This window comes from Lepidochelys kempii, chromosome 5 (assembly GCF_965140285.1).
Source record: "Lepidochelys kempii isolate rLepKem1 chromosome 5, rLepKem1.hap1, whole genome shotgun sequence".
NCBI classification, from domain to species: Eukaryota; Metazoa; Chordata; order Testudines; family Cheloniidae; genus Lepidochelys; species Lepidochelys kempii.
Window position 1 is genome coordinate 113,473,370 of NC_136384.1, and position 24,197 is coordinate 113,497,566.

At 42.3% G+C, this 24,197-nt stretch overlaps 3 protein-coding genes across 3 annotated transcripts; all 3 read right to left on the reverse strand.

The window, feature by feature from the left end:
* Window positions 1–2,987: 2,987 nt before the first annotated feature.
* Window positions 2,988–3,563, reverse strand: LOC140912116 (interferon beta). The gene has a single exon (XM_073346278.1). The coding sequence runs from the start codon at window positions 3,561–3,563 to the stop codon at window positions 2,988–2,990; it is 576 nt and encodes a 191-aa protein (XP_073202379.1).
* Window positions 3,564–9,387: 5,824 nt separating this feature from the next.
* On the reverse strand, window positions 9,388–10,650 carry LOC140911962 (interferon beta). Its single transcript, XM_073346120.1, has 2 exons — window positions 10,077–10,650; window positions 9,388–9,431 (listed from the first exon to the last, which is right to left on the reverse strand). The coding sequence occupies exons 1-2, from the start codon at window positions 10,648–10,650 to the stop codon at window positions 9,388–9,390; spliced, it is 618 nt and encodes a 205-aa protein (XP_073202221.1).
* A 7,870-nt stretch (window positions 10,651–18,520) lies between these two features.
* LOC140912117 (interferon beta) lies at window positions 18,521–19,096 on the reverse strand. Its single transcript, XM_073346279.1, has one exon. It carries the CDS (start codon window positions 19,094–19,096, stop codon window positions 18,521–18,523), a length of 576 nt encoding a protein of 191 aa, XP_073202380.1.
* Window positions 19,097–24,197: the final 5,101 nt, after the last annotated feature.

A 24,197-nucleotide genomic window follows, 5' to 3' on the forward strand; every position in this document is an offset into this window, starting at 1 on the left:
GGTTAAGAAGCTAGGATAACCTTGCTGGCACCTGACCAAAATGACCAAGGAGGAGATAAGTTACTTTCAAAGCTGGAGTGGGGGGGGGAACAAAGGGTCTGTCTGTCTGTCTGTCTGTGTGATGCTTTTGCCGGGAACAGATCAGGAATGCTCTTCAGAACTCCTGTAAAAAGTTAGGAAGCAATCTAGCTAGAAATGCATTAGATTTCCTTTTGTTTAAATGGCTGGTAAATAAGCTGTGCTGAATGGAATGTATATTTTTGTAACTTAAGGTTTTGCCTAGAGGGATTGTCTGTGTTTTGAATCTGATGACCCCGTAAGGTATTTACCATCCTGATTTTACAGAGGTGATTCTTTTACTGTTTCTTTCATTAAAATTCTTCTTTTAAGATCCTGATTGCTTTTTCATTGTTCTTAAGATCCAAGGGTTTGGGTCTGTGTTCACCTATGCAAATTGGTGAGGATTTTTATCAAGCCTTCCCCAGGAAAGCAGGTATAGGGCTTGGGGGGATATTTTGGGGGGAAGACCTCTCCAAGTGGGCTCTTTCCCTGTTTGTACCTTGAGGAAGTTTTTAACCTAAGCTGGTAAGAATAAGCTTAGGGGGGTCTTTCATGCAGGTCCCCACATCTGTACCCTAGAGTTCAGAGTGGAGAAGGGCTGCATTTTAGAGGTGACAGAGAAGCTTTGATAATCCTCATTCGATTGCCCTATTCCCGCTCTCATTACTCACATGTAATTTTGTTTGTGGTGTGCACTCAAGAATGAATTTTGTCTGTGCTGTGCTCACACAAAAATGATGGAACCGAATGTGTGTGGGGGACACACAAATGATGAGCATTCATGGAAGCCCACACTTAATGGGCGGGCTGGTGCTTGTAAATGTATTGTGGGTAGGTGGTATGTGAAGGCACACAAACGTGATTGATGGAGTTATGAGCAAGCTAATTAAATGGTAGCTTAACTGGTGTGTGTTTGAAGGTGTATACTGTCTTGATTGGTGCCCTCTTCTCCCCCCGGGACCCGCCCCCCAGCAATAGTTTGGCCTCTTCCAGGACATCTACTCCACCAAACATCCACAACAAGAAGTTATCTGCTCGGGGAAAACAACCAAGGAAAAAGTAGCAGAGGAAAAAGAGGCAGAGATCAGGTGTGGTGCATGGTTTGTTATCGTGGAAAGATTAATTATCACTCCATAGCTCCTTTTTTCCTATGGAAGTACAGTGAACTTGCACACTGATTCATCCGTGTATCTAAGTATGTTCCCAGCTGGAAGCATGAACACCAGTAGGATGGGTCACATACTAGAAGTCACGTGCATAAATACTTTCTGGACTTGGGGTTTTAAGGCTGAACAATAATAGAGTGTTTGGTTGGATTTTTTTTTAACCAAATCATTACCACTCTGTTGCCATTTTGTATAAGAAAATAATTTATTTCAATTATTCTACGATAAAATATCATTAAGCGCAATAAATAATAGACTGATATAAATATCCTGTTACAAATATCATAAAATGATCTGAAACTATTTCCACAATGCACAAATAGAATAAATAGTAGCAACAGCTTTTAGAATTCCACTGCATCTCATTGTAAATCATGTCTAAAATGTTCATTGATTTCAGTTAGTCCTTCTAAACAGGTTGGTATTTTTAATTTCTAAACTTCTTTGTGACTTTGTCCTGTAGTTGAAAACTGCATAATTCCACTTGGATTCTCTTGCCAGCGCTGATGCTGAACTGCTTGTCTGCTAGAGGAAAGAACTGGTATCTCTTCACCTTCATCCTGGTGAGCTGAAGGTCCGTCCTTCCGTCCTGGTAAGAGAGTCCCGCTTTCCATCATTGCAACCAAACCTGTCTCCAGATGCCCCGCTGGCTGATGAGTCTATGTTGGAATCTCTGACTGGAACTCCCGCCTCAGGGAGCTTGTTTGGAAGCTGTTCCAGTTCATATGTGTTATGCTGTTATACTGTGGTTATACTGCATGTTACAGTTCAGAGGTGAGATTGGATCAGAGAAGACATCATAGAAATATAGTGCAAACACACAATGTCAACAATGTTTAAGGTCCAACCCTTTCTTTTAAAATTCTTAATTGTCTTGTAACTTTTTTGCATCGATATCCTTCATTTTGCATTTTAAACCTGAGTAAATGAACAGAATATTATCACATGAAATGAAATTTGTGCAGTTGGAATTTCATGAGAGTGAATGTACGGCATAAGACATCAAGCATTATGGAGTGTTAGATGTCACTGTGGGAAGAATCTGCAGAGAGGAGGATTTCCACTGCATCCGTCTGTCTTCTCCTCAGTAGTTGCAGCATCCGGAGCTGAAATGAAATTGGAAACAGTTGAAACACAAAGGGAAAAAGTATAATTTTCACTGAATTGATCTCAAGAAATTAAATGACAATATCTTTTCCACACATAAGCTCGCAAGTCTTTTAGTATGTTCATATTTTTTTAGAAAGTCTCTAGGAAGCTTCTCAAACCTTGGAATACTAGAAATAGTTCTCATGAGGACAAATTAATTAATAGCCATGCTGATAATTGTAGAAACACACTATGTATGTCGAAGTCAGAGTGCTTTCGTCATCAGATAATGATACTTTCTTCCCTCGCATACCACAAAGTGCTGGTGAGGTGCCGAAGGATTCCACATATGTGTACTTTGTTGCATGGTCTGCCAATTCCCTACTGCACAACAGTACTGATATGTGAGAGATTATGAAGATGTGCAAAAATAAACAATAGAAGAAACACCAAAAAGTAAATCCATGTCACTGAAAATCCGTTTCCAGGACAGGACAGGAAGAGCCTAAAGCTGCTGCCATGGAAATCAGTTGCGATTTGGCCACTGATCCTACAGAAGAAGGATCAGGCTCTATATAAGCAGAGTTATTAAATATCCATTATCTCTGTTCAGCTGTATAAATTACCTTAATGTGAATTCATTTACTCCAGGGAAAAGTTTTGTACTGTACCTTAGTTACTCAGCCTTCGAGTGAGTTTGTCAATCAGTACAAAACATCTGGGTATTTCCACGCGAATGATCTCCCAGGCACACAGGCTGTATTGCTTTTCTTTCAGGAAAGCATCTATCCCCTGAAAGTATTTTTTCACTCTCCGACTGGTGATCTGGAGGTCCTGACTTTCTGGGTTGGTTAAGCCTTTCTCTGTCTGTGCTCTCAAACATGCCTCCAGCCGCTGAATTTGCTGGTAAAGGCCATTTTGGAACCTGACTATGGAAGCCCCATCCCAAGCACTTTGGGTAAGGTTTTTGCTAAAGATGTTGAAGATCTCTTGGAGGATCTCTTGAATTGCCACCTTGGCATTCTCCTTCTGGGACACTGGGAGTTGGAGGACATCCTGGGTGGGTTTGAAAGCTGCCCTTTCATTTATGCATTGTGAGGGGAGATTTCCGCTCACTTTCTCCAGAAGCTCCAAGCTCTCTTTGTTCACTTTGTTCTGCTGGAAGTGAAGCATGGTACAGAGCTGAGATGAGATTTCAGTGGAGAAGAGCAGTATGAGGCAAATGTGCAGCAAACACCTGGTGGTCATGCCGATGTCTTCCACTTCTTTTCTTTGTGTGGAACCTTGAGCCTGGAGTTTGTTGAGGGTCCTATGTAGACTGCTGTGTCTTTCCTTCATGTCTCTGACTTTAAATAATTGGCGGCAGAATTTTTGTTTCATCATTTTCTGTTTTTTTTAAAAGGTTTTTCCCTCCTGGAGGCTTCAGTCTTTTTCTTTCTGTATAATTCACTGCTTTCTAGATTCTTTTACCACGCTTCCTCCTTTTTGTATTGTTGTGAAAGTGACCAAACCCCTTTCACTTATGCTGGATCCACATACATACAGGCTTTTCATGATGCATTAATTTAAAGATCTAATATAATACGATCATCCACACTTCAGAAGTGGTAATGAGAAGACCGCCAATTCATCAAACCCTACACTTTTCTCATTCATCACTTCCTGCATTTGACAAACAAAACTAGTTTAGGTATATTTAAAGTTTTGAGGCCTGGAGGAAGTGGGAGGAAAGGGTTGGCCTCAGGGGAGCTGGAACAGTTTGTGTAGTGGGGCTGTTGAGAGCCATTGAACCAAACTGTAAACCGTGAATATGAAGGTAACCACTTCAAGCCAGGGGGTATGGCAGCACCTATGTTAGGCCTCCCAAAAATATTGGTAACTTTCAACTTCAGTCATGCAACTTGAAAAGCACACTTAATATGTAGACACCAGCAAATATCGGTATCTTCCTTCTAGGAAAACACAGGAGATAGAGAGTGAGCTCTGAGAGAATGGAACCTTTTTTCAGTTTTTGTTTACTTCCAGATCTGAGTGTATATACTGTAGCTGAGGAATCGATGCAGTTAGACGGTGTGAATATGTTGTCCTATTGGTCACTCTGAGTAGCTGACAGTGGTGAAAAATGGAGGGTAATTAGTAAAACAGGATGAGCAATTAGTTACACATACTGGAGAGATACCCACATGGATGATTGTGATTTACAGTGCGGCCAGAGGAGGTTATGAAGAGAAGTCCTGATTTGTATTTTTAACAGGCATGTCCCTGGGTTGTAGTCATTCAAAGAATTTTTTAAAAATCAAAATCAGTGTTCACCATTTTGGCTAGTTCCTTCTCTTAACTTTTTTGTTTTCCCTTTGGCGTGGGCAGGGAAATTCTTCAGCTTTCTTTTAGCCTCTTGGTTTCCTGTGGTCACATATCATTTTCTGGTTCTCTTCCCCTAGCACAGACTGTTGTGCTGGATTTTGCCATCGTGGCAGGAAAATGTGTTTTCATCCAAAAAGAAAACTATTTTCACTGAAATTAGAAAGGAAGAATCACCTGAATAAACCATGAAAACATTTCTGTCCATATTAATTTGGTTAGAGTCTCCCAAGGCTTCCTGCACTTTGATAAGAACTATCAGAGTCTTATATCAGCGACATGAAAGTTTCTGAATAGTGCAGAGAAAGCAGACTTACCAGAGCCCTCAGATTGCCATGCACTACGCTCCCCTTTCTCGCATTACTTTCCATGGGTGCCGGGGATGTTTATCCCACACGAGGGTGAAGTCCAGAGAAGATTTTGAGGAGAAAGGGAAATAAGTACCGTAGTATGAATACTAGGGGAGGAGAAGGTAACAAAGTAATCACAGGGTAATGCGGGGCGGGGGAGCCAAATCATCTTTTTCAGTAAATCTGTATGGTGACAGCAATTTAGGGGCACTGGAATACTTGTTGTTGTATGGCTGCTGAAAGCCATTGAAGAAAACTGAAAACCCTGTATATGATGGAGACCATGCATTCACTTGCTAATATTACTTGATGCTGCTCAACCCCAGCACCTCTACTTCCATCTTCCCTGCAGCAAGTAGGCAAAGAACCAGTCTATTATTTGAGAAAAGTTGGTTACAACGGCCTCAGAGCCTGCTGCAGAGGATCTATGCAGGGGTAGAGCCCTCTGCTTATGCCTCTTCCCTGTGCCACATGGAAGGGTGTGTGGGGTGAGATGAGGTGCCGTGGAATCAGAAGCTTTTGCTCCCAGTTCCCTCTTGCGGTGTTCTCCATACAGTTATGATCCACGTGTGGGGCCTGGAACGAGCAGACGCGCATTGAGTTGGGGCAGTGCTACTACAGGTCTGGTGGGTGCATCTCTCCATGTCACCTACAGAGAGTGTCTGAGGCAACTGCAGTCTGAAGGAAGCCCTGGTTTCATGGCTGTAACGGAACCTCGCTGACAGGGACCGGAACGGGGCTCTGAGTGGTCCCAACAACTGATGCAGAAACTCAGTAGCTCTGTGTGAAAAGACCTTGTGTTCTGTGTAGAAGCCACAGGCTCATCTGCTTCTATGATGAAGGCTGGGGAGAAACCTGCGAGTATCCCCTCCTGCCTGCCAGCGGAAGGATAAAAGTGAGCTGAAGTGGGGATGTATTATTAGCATGTTCCTCCCTTTTTATCCCCCTGTGGTTGGCTTTCCCACAGGAAGGCCTGAAATCTTAGATGATACATGGCATCAAATGGCTTCTTCAGTAGATGAATGGATTGTTTTCCACATAGCACAGCTTATAAACAATATGATGGGATGAATGTCAGGAGGTTCCCCACTGCACTCCATGAGCAACAAAGCAGTTAGAATCTGAAGAGTTTGTATGGCTCCCAGGTGCTATATGACGGCCATGTTCCATCAGAGGGGCAGGGAATACATTATGGGGGTGGTGACTTTTTCATGCAGTCTAATTTTGCTCTCATTATTCTCAGATGATTGTGTTGTGTCAATATAACCTTTGGCTCCAAGTACGTGAAGGAATGAATGAAGGGAGAAAGATTTGGGCAGGAAAGAACTTGGACAGCTGATGGCTACAGCTCTTGGAAAAAAACTGCACCATAAGAAAGGAGAGGCACTTGTTTTAAGAGTTAACTCCTTGTACATGCCTCTAAACCAACAGGTCCCAAACTGAGTTTCCTGAATCAGTGGCAGTACGTGGAGTACTGGGTGATGGTCTTCAGAGAACTGGCAGATCCTACGTTCCTTTAAAGACCGCTAAACTTATATAAATGCGTTTCTAGTACTACCTTTCTTTGTAAGCATTTGGTGTACCTGCCACACAAATGTTACCTGATCCTGAATGGGAGGGGAAAGGATCGATTTTTGTAAGATGAGGCCCACATAATGAAATGTTTGAGAACCCCTCAGCTAAAGAGAACAGAGGGCAAAAGCTTCTGCAATGCTGCCATCTGTTGACTGTGAAGAATTTAGTCTCGTATTAGAGACAGCATAGTTTGGACTGTGTTACAAAAGGGATTTGAAATGGGACATACCTTCCTGGTTTTTTTCCCAAAGGCAGGCTTCCAATCAGTGTAAAAATTCACACACACTTTTTTTTTCACTATTTGAACATGTAATGTAGTGGTTGTTTGACTTCTTTAAAAACTTTTCAATAAGAAATCTCCAGATTTAGAGTATGGCTTAAATTAATGCTAGACAATGATGGGACTAACTAATAGCTCTTCAAAAATACTATCTACATACCTAAACTTGACAAAGAGATCCTTACATGATTTGTTCCAATGGATGGTTTTTGTTTTTGTTTTTGTTTTTTTGCTTTCAGGTAATTTTTCGTCATTCACAGCTCAACTGAAATTTTGATGGACTGTGCTTCTCCAGCTGGTGGTTGTTGGTGCAACATGCAGTCCCTAAGCACATATGCTTGTTTTGGGAGCACCCGGGGGAGAGCAAAGGGAAGCAGCAGCAGATGCTTACAAGCCTGATTCACAGGAGGGGTTGGGTATGTACAAGTTTGATGGTGTTTGTGAGCCAAGTATACCCAAACCTGACTGGTGGAGGGGGAAAATTAAACCCACATAACCCTTCCTGATGGTGGTGGTGGGGGAGATACGGAGTCTGCGCACATGGAAACCTGACAGTTCACACACATCTCATTGGGGAGGAAGGGGACAAGCAACTTTGTACCACGACAGCCTGAAGTCTTCCCCTTAGAATGCCTGTGTCTCCATCATCCCTTTCATTTCATCACAATGAACTACTGCTCCAAATATCTGCAACTACAAATGTTGTGCGTGAAAATAATCTGGTAATGGGCAGAAACACAAAAGCTGCGGAGTTGAGGTTGTGGTGTGTGGTCTGTTGGAGTGGTCAAACTAATTACCCAAGCTATTTTTCTTATGGAGTCACTGCTGAATCAGGGTTTATGTTCACAATGTACTTGAGCATGTTGTCAAGTTTAACTGCTTATGTCAAAGGAAAGCTCGTGTACTTAAAGTTAGGCAAATGTTTACAAGTCCTTTGCTGAACTGGAGTCTTAAGGTAAAACAAGAGAAGATTTTTATTGAGTCTCTGTTTTTTTAAAAATCTAATTAGTACAAATCACTACTGCTGTCGGTTGCTATTTTGTAGAAATAAATATTTATTTATAAATATTATAAAACCTCTGAAAAAATAAATAAAAGCAATACATTAATATTGTAAATAAATATAAATGGATCAACATAAAGACACTTTTACAAATCCAGTAAAATGATCTGAAAATCTTTTCACAGTGCAGGAAAAGAACATATATTTGCACTCGTTTAAAATTTCAGAGTGCCTAATTATAAGTAACCTAGAAACCGGGATATTCTTCTTTCTTTGTTATCCTTGCCACAAAATACACCTCCAGAAGTTTCCCTTGCTTATGAGTCCATGTCAGGATCTTTCTATGCGACTGTCGTTCCAGGCAGCTTGTGAGGGTATTTTGCATGAGATGTAGGCAGAGGTGAATGTAAGGCGGTCCGGTCTGGTCCAATATAACGGCAAGAGCCTGTACACCATGCCATACCTGACCGGCTTCCTGAGGCTGGCCATTTAAAGGGTCTAGGGCTCCTGGCAGCAGCCAGAGCCCCTGGGTAGCGGAGGCAGCTCAGGCCATGATTTAAAGGGCTCTTTAAATCCCCACCGAAGCCCCTGGCCGCCGCCGCTACACCGGGGGCTCTGGCAGGGGGCTCAGACAGCGATTTCAAGAGCCCGGGGCTCCAGCCGATGCAGGGAGACCCAGGCCCTTTAAATCTCCACCAAAGCCCTAAGCCCCGGGGTAGCGGAGGCAGCAGAGAGCCCCTGGGGCTCTGTCGGAGATTTAAAGGGGCCGGGGCTCCACTGCGGTAGCGGTGGACGGAGTCCTAGGCCCTTCAAATCACCCCCGAGCTCCGGGACACCCAGCCGCCTCTGCAGCTGGTAGCCCGAGATTTAAAGACCTGGGACTTAAAGGCTGGGCCTCTTCCGGTTGAGGCCACACCTCTTCTGGTTTTGGCCTACCCTCTGCTCAGGACTCTGTCATACCGGTAAGTCCTTTAAGTTACTTTCACCCCTGGATGTAGGAAATCTGTTGGAGGATCTCCTGGATGTCCACTTTGGCAGTCTCTTTCTGGGTTTCTCTGGGCGTGAGAAAATTTTGGGGCCATGTTAGGTGTCTTTCTTCATTCTGCCTTTGCAGGAAAATTATCCTTCTTTTTTTTTGGAAATTGTCCTGGTTCATATTTCTTATGCCAAAGCGAAGACTGTTACAGTAAAGAGGTAAGATTTCATTTTTAAAAGCAGCCCAAGGCAAATTCGGAGCAAACGTTTAATACCAATGATTAAGAAATAGTAAGGTTTTTCTCCTTCGGTTCAAATACTACGCTGTCTTCTGCAATATTTTCAGCAAAATCTTCTGTTTTACATTTTCTCATGTGAATAAATCAGTCTTGGTAATGGCAAGAAGGCTATAAATAGTGCAGTTGAAGTTTGGCAGTTTGCTTAATTCAAGATGGACTGATAGGAGTCTCGAAAGCTGCTGATTCGAGAATCAGTTTAGAGACGAAGGACTCCAGTGGAGGTGCAGTTTCATTCAGCTGTTTTCATAGCATCATTACTGGAAGCATCACGTGCTGGAATGAAAAAGGGGAATGGTTCAAACATGGAGAGATTCAAATGCCAAATAGAGGCCATCTTTTTCTAACCAGATGTCAAATCCTAAATCCTGAGCCTTAGTGCACTTGTCATCTTGTCACAATTTGTTGTTACTAAAGCTGTTGAAGTTAGGGGTAAACAAAAGAAAGAAAAGCAGAATAAGAACCCTCGGCCGTCCCTATGTCCAAAATGAGTTGATGGGATAGAAGTGTGTGAACACAGACCCCCCGTTTTCTGGTGTCCTAACTGGAATGTTGTCTTACGAGGTAGTTGTTGAAAGGGGGCTTCTCACTGTTCTTTTCCCCAACTTAGACACTTACTGGTCAAAGTTCTATTTGGCATAGTTAGTTATCACTTAACAATATTTTGTCTTTAGTTAGCAGTTATGATATATTTGTATATTTTTCATATAGAATATTGTGTGTGGTAGAGAAGCACTAAATTATATGCTACTCTGAAAAGATTTGAGCATGCGTTTGAAATAGCTGTATGCATAAAATTACTATGGGAGAAAGATTGGGCCCGACGTATTAGGAGTTATAACCCTATCACCCATCTTTCACCAGCTGTTTTATTCAAATAATATTATTTGAGTTTTTCTAGGAAAAAAGAAAAGATGGTACCTTCATTTTCAAGTCTCTTGGTGAGTTTGTTGAGCATGAGGAAACATCTGGGTATTTCCACACGGATGATCTCCCAGGCACACCGGCTGTATTGCTTTTCTTTCAGGAAATCCTCTATTGTCTGGAAGAATCTCTTCAGTTTGAGGCTGGTGAGCAGGAGGGTCTCATTTCCTGGGTAGGTTACCTCCTTTTCCATCTCAGCACTCAAACACATCTCCAGTTTCTCAATCTGCTGGTGAAGTCCATTTTGGAATTCCTTTATGGAAGTCCCATTCCAGGCAGCTTGGGTGAGATTGTTGTTAAAGATATGGAAGAGCTCTTGGAGGATCTGCTGGATGGCTACCTTGGCATTCTCTTGGTGGGACAGTTGGAGCTTGAGGATATCTCTGGGCTTGAAAGCTATCCCTTCATTTAGACATTGGAAGGGAAAGTTGCTACCCATTTTCTCCAGATGCTCTAAACTCTCGCTGTTCATTCTGGTTTGTAGAACATGCAGCCTGTTACAGTCCAGACATGAAATTTCACTGGAGAAGTGCAGCATGAGGCAAAATTGCAGCAAACTCCTGCTGATCATGATGATGTCTTAGATTTCCTGTGTTTGTGTAGAACTTGAGCAACTGGTGTCTGTTCAAGGTGTTCTGTAAACTTTTGTGTTTTCGACCCCTGTCTCTGAATTTAAGCATTCTGTCGGAAAAGATTTTTCTTTCATCACTTTCTACTTTTCAGGGTTTTTTCAGCTTGAGGTTTTTACTTTTGGTTTCCTTCTTTTTAGTTAGTGGAAGTGAACAAGTCATTCGAAGAACCAAATCCCAGTTGGTAACTACTTTAATCTTACTGAACCCCAACATTTCTTTCCTTCGGTCCTCCCTGCCCTCTTAGATAATGAAAATGTAAAGAGTAAGAAGAATATGATGATGAACAGTGTCGTCCAGTTACAGGTTAGAGTAGGGACCTGTCTGTTTGCTCCCAAGTTCCTGTAGTTAGCACTGCTCGGCAGGTCTGAATGTCTGTCACATCAGCAAGACTATCCATGCTTTTAAGTGATAACAGTGAATTTTGGCAGATGGGGGGAACTACTGCAGAGCTTCTTTTTGCTAGACTCTGCAAATAACAGCAGTGAAGTGATGTGTAAAGCTGCTGTTCCTTCACTTTGCCAGCAGGTGGCAAACTTTCCCTTTCTGGTGTGGCACTCAAAATCAGAAAAGCCTGCTATGCTCTGGCTGTCTCATTCCTTCCTTCCAGCCTTTGAGAGGGAGTAATACTATAGGGACCTCTTAATATTTGATAAGCCTGAAAAGAATTCCTGTGGGAGATTGGGGCCAGAGAAGTCTCTATTAATCTCTCGCAATTTCCTGGCCATCTGAAATATGAGAGATGAAAAGCCATGTGTGTAGGCCAATACCAGAGGATGGACAGAGAGCACTGAGAAACTGTGAGGTTTACTTAAGAACCTGATACCAGTTGTGAAAAGCCCAAGGAACAGGTACAGTTGAAGGGTGTGAACATGCTGTCTTCTCAGGCAGTTCTGAGTAGTTCCCAGTGATGTAGTGTAGTGACATGGAAGGGAGTTGTCCAAAAAGATTGTAAAAAGAAAAGGAGTACTTGTGGCACCTCAGAGACGAACCAATTTAGTCTCTAAGGTGCCACAAGTACTCCTTTTCCTTTTGCGAATACAGACTAACACGGCTGTTACTCTGAAACCTGTCAAAAAGATTGTGTCACTGGTAAAAAATATGCTAGAGCGACTGACATAAATGAATGTCACTTTCAAATGTGTTTGCCTTTTCACCATTCAAGCTTTATTCTTTTTTCAATGTGCATTTCACTGAGCTTGGACATTGAAATTCAAGTGGTCTGATGAGTGAAGTTTGCAGCCTTCTTTCTGTAGCAAGTTTCACTTTCTGTTTTTCATACCATAGCACTAGGCTGTCACGTTGGAGTTTCCATCAGTGAAGGGGAATGGTTTTCAACCCAAAAATTGAAAAGGAATGTTTTCATATTAATTTTAAAGAAGGAAAAGAAGAAAACATGACCATATTTCTGTCCGTGTCACTTCTTTTACATCTCCCTCTCCCATCACCTCGAGCACTTTTTAAAATCATAATCTAGAGTTTTGCCTAAACGATTCGGAAATGTCACTTTCAAAAATGCAGTTTATTGTACATAAGTATACCATATAAGGGACCCAATCATACCAGAGGTGCTGCACCCCAATCTTGCATTTACTCCACTGGGAGTTCTGCGTGTGCATTTCCTGGCAAGTTGAAGCTTCAGGAGATAATAGTTATGTGAAGGAGAGGAATTAAATAATCTGAATTTAAGCTTTTCCTGTTAAATTAAGAAAGCTATGGGAGGAAAGACACATAGTCTTTCAGCATATTTTCATCAGTAATGAGCCTGTTTTCTGGGAAAGGTTAGATGGAGACTGAGCTGGTTGAAATATTTGCTAGAATTTGATGAAATCCTGTCCATTTAAATTTCAGTGAAAATAGCAGGAAATTTTATTGGAATTATTTTTTTCTGTGTCAGCCAGCTTAATTTGAATATGAAATAAGAGGTTAGTGTAGCCCCTTTTCCTATTTGCAAATAATCTGCAAAGAAATTCAGAATTTGCCAATGTATTTATTTTAAAAGATTTGACAAATGATTTATACACATTCCACTCTGATTGCTCAGGACCTTGTCACCACATCTTTTCCCTTTGCTGTTCATAATTTGCTGCTTGTCCTGTGTGATGGTTCACCTGAGTCAATGCTATTGTGTCTGTTCCTGGGATGGTTGCCTTCTAATTCAAAACTGCTTTCCAGGTGGCTGCATGAACTTCTGTGGAAAAAAGTCTCTTTAAAATATGTATTGATATGAGTGTTTCTTATACTTTCTGACTCCAGAGATATTCTTTTCCAACAAAAACTCACACGTACAAATATTTCAGAAAATGTTTACAAAGGGCCAAACATTTTTCATAAATGTTGAATCAGTCTCAAATATTCAGGCTGTGGCTGAAGTATGTGGTTGGCAGTGCTGCTGTTGACTGATAGCTCTTCAGAACTGCTATCCACCTACACCAAACTTGGTAGAGAGGAGGATCCTCACTAGATCTGATGCCACCGGCAGGTTGATTACTATAATTTTAAATGTTGGGTTTAGGTAATTTTTAGGCATTGTTGATGTTATAACTGAAAGTTTAATCCATTCTGTGCACCAAACTGGTTGTTGGTGGCAAGGAGCACACACGCCTGATGTGGAGGGTGTGGAGGGGTGGCACCAGCTGGTCAGAACACTGGGGGATAGAATTGCTGACTTGAGTGTACACAAGCCTGATTCATATGGCTTGGTTTGTTTGTGTGTGTGTGTGTGTGTGTGTCAGGCGGAGGCCGGGGAAAAGGGGAGGAGTCTCTGTAAGACTTATTACTTTTAAAGTGATATTATGAAGTTGTTGTCATGAAATTTCCTCATCATAGGAAACCTCTTTCTATGTGTATCCATCCGGTTGGACAGGACCTCCAGAAGGTACTCACTAGGCTGAGGACAATGGGGACACTTAACTTTAAGACTGTGTTTCCGAGTTGGGAAACCAGTTTGGCGAAGTTGGTGTTAAGGAGAATGGGGGTTAGGAGTGGAAAGTTACTGAAGGTCAACAAAGAGCCAGATGACAAAACCCAAAGGTTCTAAAAGAAATCCCAGGGGGAAGACCCACAGGACATTTGGGCAAGAGGAAGGAAGGGGATGAACTGGCCAAGGCCAGGTTATGTGAGCTGGAGGAGAATGCTCTGTTTTTGTGCATATAAGTGATGCATTGCAACAGAAGGATGTTGGATGACCCCAAGTGATTCTGATACAGGCTCATTGAATGGCCTGGTGTGTTGAGGAAACTGAGGCAGGGAATTGCAGATAGGGTTTACAATTTTTGTTCCATTTTCTGTATTTCCGAGTGATTAATTAAAGAGCAATAGTGTGTTAGAATCCTGTGCAAAGTGTCTCCGTATTGTAATCTAAACGTATTACATGGCCCCTGGAAGAGGTAAACACCTCTGGGTATATTTCTGGGAGAGGACATGTTAAAGCACATTCTGAGCTTCAAAGACTTCCCAGTTGACATGTTGGATGAGCCCCCCCTTGTAACGCCGACAGGCTGAAGTTGTCAGCAGGCAGGATTGAACCTTGGACATTTGAACCTTGGTGCATGAGCCTTGACTGTGTGAACATGTGATAATGCCTCTTAAGCCAGGGTTGTAGCAGACTCCTCAATCTCTAAATGGTTCAGGTGCCAGTAGAGAGTGACAGAGCACCACACCATCCAGGCACGGGTTGTATATTTCCTCTCGCTGAGGAAGCCCAAGCCAAGCTTCAGAGACTTCCCAGCTGATATCCCAGCTAGGGTGACCAGACAACAAGTGTGAAAAATCGGGGCAGGGGTTGAGGGGTTATAGGCACTTAGAAACGACAAAGCTCCAAATATGGGGACTGTCCCGATAAATAAAAATTTAATGTGTAAAATAAGGGGCCAGGTATGAAATATCATCAGTATCATACCTAGAAACTATTCATTTGAAACCCCAGATATCTACATAGATCAGGAAATGTCTAGAATGACGCAATTAGCTTTCTCTCTCTCTCTCTCTCTCTTTTTAATATTTACCTTTTTTAAGAACAGGGTTGTAATTTTGATTTCTTACGACGTTTGTGCACATGGTTTTTACTTAGCTGGTGGCAACAGCTGATTTCTATTTTTTTTCCTTTTCCTTTCTCAGCTCTTCCCTGGAGGTGGGAGTGAAATTATAGTGATAAACCTGCTGGTGGCATCAGATCTAGTGAGGCTCCACCTCTCCAGCAAGTTTTGTGTAGGTGGATCATGGTTCTGAAAATACTCTTTGGCACTGAAAGGACTGGGGCAGGGAATCTAATGGGACCAGAGCTGAGACAGATGCTGCAGATCTGTGTCTGGAGAGACCTTTTTGATCAGTGCAGAAACCATAGACTCTGCTGAGTGTGGAGATGGAATGACAGCCACTTCCATGAGGAAGGCTGGGGTCCAACCTGCTCCTCCTCCTCCCTGCCCACCATTGGAAGGATGTGGGAGAACTTCAGTGGAGGATATTTACACAGTTTTCCTCTCTTTTAAGAAATGCGAGCTGGCATTCCCCACAGGCATTGGCTGCTCCTTATGATACAGGTGATATTGTCAAAGAGCTCAACTGAATTCTCCACTCAGCATGGCCCCTTTTTTAATTCAAGGTCTGCTGGCATGAGTGGGAATAGTTTCTCTCTGGCACAGTATAGGTTTGGGGCAGTTAGACTTTTTCAGAAGAATTCAGTATTGTTCCTGGATAGTAACTGACTGATGTATTCCCCCTGTCATAAGTATAAAGGAAAGGGTAACACCTTTCTGTATACAGAACTATAAAATCCCTCCTGGCCAGAGGCAAAACCCTTTCACCTGTAAAGGGTTAAGAAGCTAGGATAACCTTGCTGGCACCTGACCAAAATGACCAAGGAGGAGATAAGTTACTTTCAAAGCTGGAGTGGGGGGGGGAACAAAGGGTCTGTCTGTCTGTCTGTGTGATGCTTTTGCCGGGAACAGATCAGGAATGCTCTTCAGAACTCCTGTAAAAAGTTAGGAAGCAATCTAGCTAGAAATGCATTAGATTTCCTTTTGTTTAAATGGCTGGTAAATAAGCTGTGCTGAATGGAATGTATATTTTTGTAACTTAAGGTTTTGCCTAGAGGGATTGTCTGTGTGTTGAATCTGATGACCCCGTAAGGTATTTACCATCCTGATTTTACAGAGGTGATTCTTTTACTGTTTCTTTCATTAAAATTCTTCTTTTAAGATCCTGATTGCTTTTTCATTGTTCTTAAGATCCAAGGGTTTGGGTCTGTGTTCACCTATGCAAATTGGTGAGGATTTTTATCAAGCCTTCCCCAGGAAAGCAGGTATAGGGCTTGGGGGGATATTTTGGGGGGAAGACCTCTCCAAGTGGGCTCTTTCCCTGTTTGTACCTTGAGGAAGTTTTTAACCTAAGCTGGTAAGAATAAGCTTAGGGGGGTCTTTCATGCAGGTCCCCACATCTGTACCCTAGAGTTCAGAGTGGAGAAGGGCTGCATTTTAGAGGTGACAGAGAAGCTTTGATAATCCTCATTCGATTGCCCTATTCCCGCTCTCATTACTCACATGTAATTTTGTTTGTGGTGTGCACTCAAGAATGAATTTTGTCTGTGCTGTGCTCACACAAAAATGATGGAACCGAATGTGTGTGGGGGACACACAAATGATGAGCATTCATGGAAGCCCACACTTAATGGGCGGGCTGGTGCTTGTAAATGTATTGTGGGGAGGTGGTATGTGAAGGCACACAAACCTGATTGATGGAGTTATGAGCAAGCTAATTAAATGGTAGCTTAACTGGTGTGTGTTTGAAGGTGTATACTGTCTTGATTGGTGCCCTCTTCTCCCCCCGGCACCACCTACCCCCAGCAGTAGTTTGGCCTCTTCCAGGACATCTACTCCACCAAACATCCACAACAAGAAGTTATCTGCTCGGGGAAAACAACCAAGGAAAAAGTAGCAGAGGAAAAAGAGGCAGAGATCAGGTGTGGTGCATGGCTTGTTATCGTGGAAAGATTAATTATCACTCCATAGCTCCTTTTTTCCTATGGAAGTACAGCGAACTTGCACACCGATTCATCCGTGTATCTAAGTATGTTCCCAACTGGAAGCATGAACACCAGTAGGATGGGTCACATACTAGAAGTCACGTGCATAAATACTTTCTGGACTTGGGATTTTAAGGCTGAACAATAATAGAGTGTTTGGTTGGATTTTTTTTAACCAAATCATTACCACTCTGTTGCCATTTTGTATAAGAAAATAATTTATTTCAATTATTCTACGATAAAATATCATTAAGTGCAATAAATAATAGACTGATATAAATATCCTGTTACAAATATCATAAAATGATCTGAAACTATTTCCACAATGCACAAATAGAATAAATAGTAGCAACAGCTTTTAGAATTCCACTGCATCTCATTGTAAATCATGTCTAAAATGTTCATTGATTTCAGTTAGTCCTTCTAAACAGGTTGGTATTTTTAATTTCTAAACTTCTTTGTGATTTTGTCCTGTAGTTGAAAACTGCATAATTCCACTTGGATTCTCTTGCCAGCGCTGATGCTGAACTGCTTGTCTGCTAGAGGAAAGAACTGGTATCTCTTCACCTTCATCCTGGTGAGCTGAAGGTCCGACCTTCCGTCCTGGTAAAAGAGTCCCGCTTTCCATCATTGCAACCAAACCTGTCTCCAGATGCCCAGCTGGCTGATGAGTCTATGTTGGAATCTCTGACTGGAACTCCCGCCTCAGGGAGCTTGTTTGGAAGCTGTTCCAGTTCATATGTGTTATGCTGTTATACTGTGGTTATACTGCATGTTACAGTTCAGAGGTGAGATTGGATCAGAGAAGACATCATAGAAATATAGTGCAAACACACAATGTCAACAATGTTTAAGGTCCAACCCTTTCTTTTAAAATTCTTAATTGTCTTGTAACTTTTTTGCATCGATATCCTTCATTTTGCATTTTAAACCTGAGTAAATGAACAGAATATTATCACATGAAATGAAATTTGTGCAGTTGGAATTTCATGAGAGTGAATGTACGGCATAAGACATCAAGCATTATGGAGTGTTAGATGTCACTGTGGGAAGAATCTGCAGAGAGGAGGAATTCCACTGCATCCGTCTGTCTTCACCTCAGTAGTTGCAGCATCCGGAGCTGAAATGAAATTGGAAACAGTTGAAACACAAAGGGAAAAAGTATAATTTTCACTGAATTGATCTCAAGAAATTAAATGACAATATCTTTTCCACACATAAGCTCGCAAGTCTTTTAGTATGTTCATATTTTTTTAGAAAGTCTCTAGGAAGCTTCTCAAACCTTGGAATACTAGAAATAGTTCTCATGAGGACAAATTAATTAATAGCCATGCTGATAATTGTAGAAACACACTATGTATGTCGAAGTCAGAGTGCTTTCGTCATCAGATAATGATACTTTCTTCCCTCGCATACCACAAAGTGCTGGTGAGGTGCCGAAGGATTCCACATATGTGTACTTTGTTGCATGGTCTGCCAATTCCCTACTGCACAACAGTACTGATATGTGAGAGATTATGAAGATGTGCAAAAATAAACAATAAACAAATAAACAATAGTAGAAACACCAAAAAGTAAATCCATGTCACTGAAAATCCGTTTCCAGGACAGGACAGGAAGAGCCTAAAGCTGCTGCCATGGAAATCAGTTGCGATTTGGCCACTGATCCTACAGAAGAAGGATCAGGCTCTATATAAGCAGAGTTATAAAATATCCATTATCTCTGTTCAGCTGTATAAATTACCTTAATGTGAATTCATTTACTCCAGGGAAAAGTTTTGTACTGTACCTTAGTTACTCAGCCTTCGAGTGAGTTTGTCAATCAGTACAAAACATCTGGGTATTTCCACGCGAATGATCTCCCAGGCACACAGGCTGTATTGCTTTTCTTTCAGGAAAGCATCTATCCCCTGAAAGTATTTTTTCACTCTCCGACTGGTGATCTGGAGGTCCTGACTTTCTGGGTTGGTTAAGCCTTTCTCTGTCTGTGCTCTCAAACATGCCTCCAGCCGCTGAATTTGCTGGTAAAGGCCATTTTGGAACCTGACTATGGAAGCCCCATCCCAAGCACTTTGGGTAAGGTTTTTGCTAAAGATGTTGAAGATCTCTTGGAGGATCTCTTGAATTGCCACCTTGGCATTCTCCTTCTGGGACACTGGGAGTTGGAGGACATCCTGGGTGGGTTTGAAAGCTGCCCTTTCATTTATGCATTGTGAGGGGAGATTTCCGCTCACTTTCTCCAGAAGCTCCAAGCTCTCTTTGTTCACTTTGTTCTGCTGGAAGTGAAGCATGGTACAGAGCTGAGATGAGATTTCAGTGGAGAAGAGCAGTATGAGGCAAATGTGCAGCAAACACCTGGTGGTCATGCCGATGTCTTCCACTTCTTTTCTTTGTGTGGAACCTTGAGCCTGGAGTTTGTTGAGGGTCCTATGTAGACTGCTGTGTCTTTCCTTCATGTCTCTGACTTTAAATAATTGGCTGCAGAATTTTTGTTTCATCATTTTCTGTTTTTTTTAAAAGGTTTTTCCCTCCTGGAGGCTTCAGTCTTTTTCTTTCTGTATAATTCACTGCTTTCTAGATTCTTTTACCACGCTTCCTCCATTTTGTATTGTTGTGAAAGTGACCAAACCCCTTTCACTTATGCTGGATCCACATACATACAGGCTTTTCATGATGCATTAATTTAAAGATCTAATATAATACGATCATCCACACTTCAGAAGTGGTAATGAGAAGACCGCCAATTCATCAAACCCTACACTTTTCTCATTCATCACTTCCTGCATTTGACAAACAAAACTAGTTTAGGTATATTTAAAGTTTTGAGGCCTGGAGGAAGTGGGAGGAAAGGGTTGGCCTCAGGGGAGCTGGAACAGTTTGTGTAGTGGGGCTGTTGAGAGCCATTGAACCAAACTGTAAACCGTGAATATGAAGGTAACCACTTCAAGCCAGGGGGTATGGCAGCACCTATGTTAGGCCTCCCAAAAATATTGGTAACTTTCAACTTCAGTCATGCAACTTGAAAAGCACACTTAATATGTAGACACCAGCAAATATCGGTATCTTCCTTCTAGGAAAACACAGGAGATAGAGAGTGAGCTCTGAGAGAATGGAACCTTTTTTCAGTTTTTGTTTACTTCCAGATCTGAGTGTATATACTGTAGCTGAGGAATCGATGCAGTTAGACGGTGTGAATATGTTGTCCTATTGGTCACTCTGAGTAGCTGACAGTGGTGAAAAATGGAGGGTAATTAGTAAAACAGGATGAGCAATTAGTTACACATACTGGAGCAATTAGTTACACATACTACACATGGATGATTGTGATTTACAGTGCGGCCAGAGGAGGTTATGAAGAGAAGTCCTGATTTGTATTTTTAACAGGCATGTCCCTGGGTTGTAGTCATTCAAAGAATTTTTTAAAAATCAAAATCAGTGTTCACCATTTTGGCTAGTTCCTTCTCTTAACTTTTTTGTTTTCCCTTTGGCGTGGGCAGGGAAATTCTTCAGCTTTCTTTTAGCCTCTTGGTTTCCTGTGGTCACATATCATTTTCTGGTTCTCTTCCCCTAGCACAGACTGTTGTGCTGGATTTTGCCATCGCGGCAGGAAAATGTGTTTTCATCCAAAAAGAAAACTATTTTCACTGAAATTAGAAAGGAAGAATCACCTGAATAAACCATGAAAACATTTCTGTGCATATTAATTTGGTTAGAGTCTCCCAAGGCTTCCTGCACTTTGATAAGAACTATCAGAGTCTTATATCAGCGACATGAAAGTTTCTGAATAGTGCAGAGAAAGCAGACTTACCAGAGCCCTCAGATTGCCATGCACTACGCTCCCCTTTCTCGCATTACTTTCCATGGGTGCCGGGGATGTTTATCCCACACGAGGGTGAAGTCCAGAGAAGATTTTGAGGAGAGAGGGAAATAAGTACCGTAGTATGAATACTAGGGGAGGAGAAGGTAACAAAGTAATCACAGGGTAATGCGGGGCGGGGGAGCCAAATCATCTTTTTCAGTAAATCTGTATGGTGACAGCAATTTAGGGGCACTGGAATACTTGTTGTTGTATGGCTGCTGAAAGCCATTGAAGAAAACTGAAAACCCTGTATATGATGGAGACCATGCATTCACTTGCTAATATTACTTGATGCTGCTCAACCCCAGCACCTCTACTTCCATCTTCCCTGCAGCAAGTAGGCAAAGAACCAGTCTATTATTTGAGAAAAGTTGGTTACAAAGGCCTCAGAGCCTGCTGCAGAGGATCTATGCAGGGGTAGAGCCCTCTGCTTATGCCTCTTCCCTGTGCCACATGGAAGGGTGTGTGGGGTGAGATGAGGTGCCGTGGAATCAGAAGCTTTTGCTCCCAGTTCCCTCTTGCAGTGTTCTCCATACAGTTATGATCCACGTGTGGGGCCTGGAACGAGCAGACGCGCATTGAGTTGGGGCAGTGCTACTACAGGTCTGGTGGGTGCATCTCTCCATGTCACCTACAGAGAGTGTCTGAGGCAACTGCAGTCTGAAGGAAGCCCTGGTTTCATGGCTGTAACGGAACCTCGCTGACAGGGACCGGAACGGGGCTCTGAGTGGTACCAACAACTGATGCAGAAACTCAGTAGCTCTGTGTGAAAAGACCTTGTGTTCTGTGTAGAAGCCACAGGCTCATCTGCTTCTATGATGAAGGCTGGGGAGAAACCTGCGAGTATCCCCTCCTGCCTGCCAGCGGAAGGATAAAAGTGAGCTGAAGTGGGGATGTATTATTAGCATGTTCCTCCCTTTTTATCCCCCTGTGGTTGGCTTTCCCACAGGAAGGCCTGAAATCTTAGATGATACATGGCATCAAATGGCTTCTTCAGTAGATGAATGGATTGTTTTCCACATAGCACAGCTTATAAACAATATGATGGGATGAATGTCAGGAGGTTCCCCACTGCACTCCATGAGCAACAAAGCAGTTAGAATCTGAAGAGTTTGTATGGCTCCCAGGTGCTATATGACGGCCATGTTCCATCAGAGGGGCGGGGGATACATTATGGGGGTGGTGACTTTTTCATGCAGTCTAATTTTGCTCTCATTATTCTCAGATGATTGTGTTGTGTCAATATAACCTTTGGCTCCAAGTACGTGAAGGAATGAATGAAGGGAGAAAGATTTGGGCAGGAAAGAACTTGGACAGCTGATGGCTACAGCTCTTGGAAAAAAACTGCACCATAAGAAAGGAGAGGCACTTGTTTTAAGAGTTAACTCCTTGTACATGCCTCTAAACCAACAGGTCCCAAACTGAGTTTCCTGAATCAGTGGCAGTACGTGGAGTACTGGGTGATGGTCTTCAGAGAACTGGCAGATCCTACGTTCCTTTAAAGACCGCTAAACTTATATAAATGCGTTTCTAGTACTACCTTTCTTTGTAAGCATGTGGTGTACCTGCCACACAAATGTTACCTGATCCTGAATGGGAGGGGAAAGGATCGATTTTTGTAAGATGAGGCCCACATAATGAAATGTTTGAGAACCCCTCAGCTAAAGAGAACAGAGGGCAAAAGCTTCTGCAATGCTGCCATCTGTTGACTGTGAAGAATTTAGTCTCGTATTAGAGACAGCATAGTTTGGACTGTGTTACAAAAGGGATTTGAAATGGGACATACCTTCCTGGTTTTTTTCCCAAAGGCAGGCTTCCAATCAGTGTAAAAATTCACACACACTTTTTTTTTCACTATTTGAACATGTAATGTAGTGGTTGTTTGACTTCTTTAAAAACTTTTCAATAAGAAATCTCCAGATTTAGAGTATGGCTTAAATTAATGCTAGACAATGATGGGACTAACTAATAGCTCTTCAAAAATACTATCTACATACCTAAACTTGACAAAGAGATCCTTACATGATTTGTTCCAATGGATGGTTTTTGTTTTTGTTTTTGTTTTTGTTTTTTTGCTTTCAGGTAATTTTTCGTCATTCACAGCTCAACTGAAATTTTGATGGACTGTGCTTCTCCAGCTGGTGGTTGTTGGTGCAACATGCAGTCCCTAAGCACATATGCTTGTTTTGGGAGCACCCGGGGGAGAGCAAAGGGAAGCAGCAGCAGATGCTTACAAGCCTGATTCACAGGAGGGGTTGGGTATGTACAAGTTTGATGGTGTTTGTGAGCCAAGTGTACCCAAACCTGACTGGTGGAGGGGGAAAATTAAACCCACATAACCCTTCCTGATGGTGGTGGTGGGGGAGATACGGAGTCTGCGCACATGGAAACCTGACAGTTCACACACATCTCATTGGGGAGGAAGGGGACAAGCAACTTTGTACCACGACAGCCTGAAGTCTTCCCCTTAGAATGCCTGTGTCTCCATCATCCCTTTCATTTCATCACAATGAACTACTGCTCCAAATATCTGCAACTACAAATGTTGTGCGTGAAAATAATCTGGTAATGGGCAGAAACACAAAAGCTGCGGAGTTGAGGTTGTGGTGTGTGGTCTGTTGGAGTGGTCAAACTAATTACCCAAGCTATTTTTCTTATGGAGTCACTGCTGAATCAGGGTTTATGTTCACAATGTACTTGAGCATGTTGTCAAGTTTAACTGCTTATGTCAAAGGAAAGCTCGTGTACTTAAAGTTAGGCAAATGTTTACAAGTCCTTTGCTGAACTGGAGTCTTAAGGTAAAACAAGAGAAGATTTTTATTGAGTCTCTGTTTTTTTAAAAATCTAATTAGTACAAATCACTACTGCTGTAGGTTGCTATTTTGTAGAAATAAATATTTATTTATAAATATTATAAAACCTCTGAAAAAATAAATAAAAGCAATACATTAATATTGTAAATAAATATAAATGGATCAACATAAAGACACTTTTACAAATCCAGTAAAATGATCTGAAAATCTTTTCACAGTGCAGGAAAAGAACATATATTTGCACTCGTTTAAAATTTCAGAGTGCCTAATTATAAGTAACCTAGAAACCGGGATATTCTTCTTTCTTTGTTATCCTTGCCACAAAATACACCTCCAGAAGTTTCCCTTGCTTATGAGTCCATGTCAGGATCTTTCTATGCGACTGTCGTTCCAGGCAGCTTGTGAGGGTATTTTGCATGAGATGTAGGCAGAGGTGAATGTAAGGCGGTCCGGTCTGGTCCAATATAACGGCAAGAGCCTGTACACCATGCCATACCTGACCGGCTTCCTGAGGCTGGCCATTTAAAGGGTCTAGGGCTCCTGGCAGCAGCCAGAGCCCCTGGGTAGCGGAGGCAGCTCAGGCCATGATTTAAAGGGCTCTTTAAATCCCCACCGAAGCCCCTGGCCGCCGCCGCTACACCGGGGGCTCTGGCAGGGGGCTCGGACAGCGATTTCAAGAGCCCGGGGCTCCAGCCGATGCAGGGAGACCCAGGCCCTTTAAATCTCCACCAAAGCCCTAAGCCCCGGGGTAGCGGAGGCAGCAGAGAGCCCCTGGGGCTCTGTCGGAGATTTAAA

Excerpts from the sequence above, each read along its gene's own strand:
- LOC140912116 (XM_073346278.1), bottom strand. The coding sequence starts at position 3,563 with ATGACCACCAGGTGTTTGCTGCACATTTGCCTCATACTGCTCTTCTCC.
- LOC140912117 (XM_073346279.1), bottom strand. The coding sequence starts at position 19,096 with ATGACCACCAGGTGTTTGCTGCACATTTGCCTCATACTGCTCTTCTCC.
- LOC140911962 (XM_073346120.1), bottom strand. The coding sequence starts at position 10,650 with ATGATCAGCAGGAGTTTGCTGCAATTTTGCCTCATGCTGCACTTCTCC. Across the intron at positions 9,432-10,076 it reads CAAGAGACTTGAAAATGAAG|CACGTGATGCTTCCAGTAAT; the intron begins GTACCATCTTTT and ends TTTTCATTCCAG.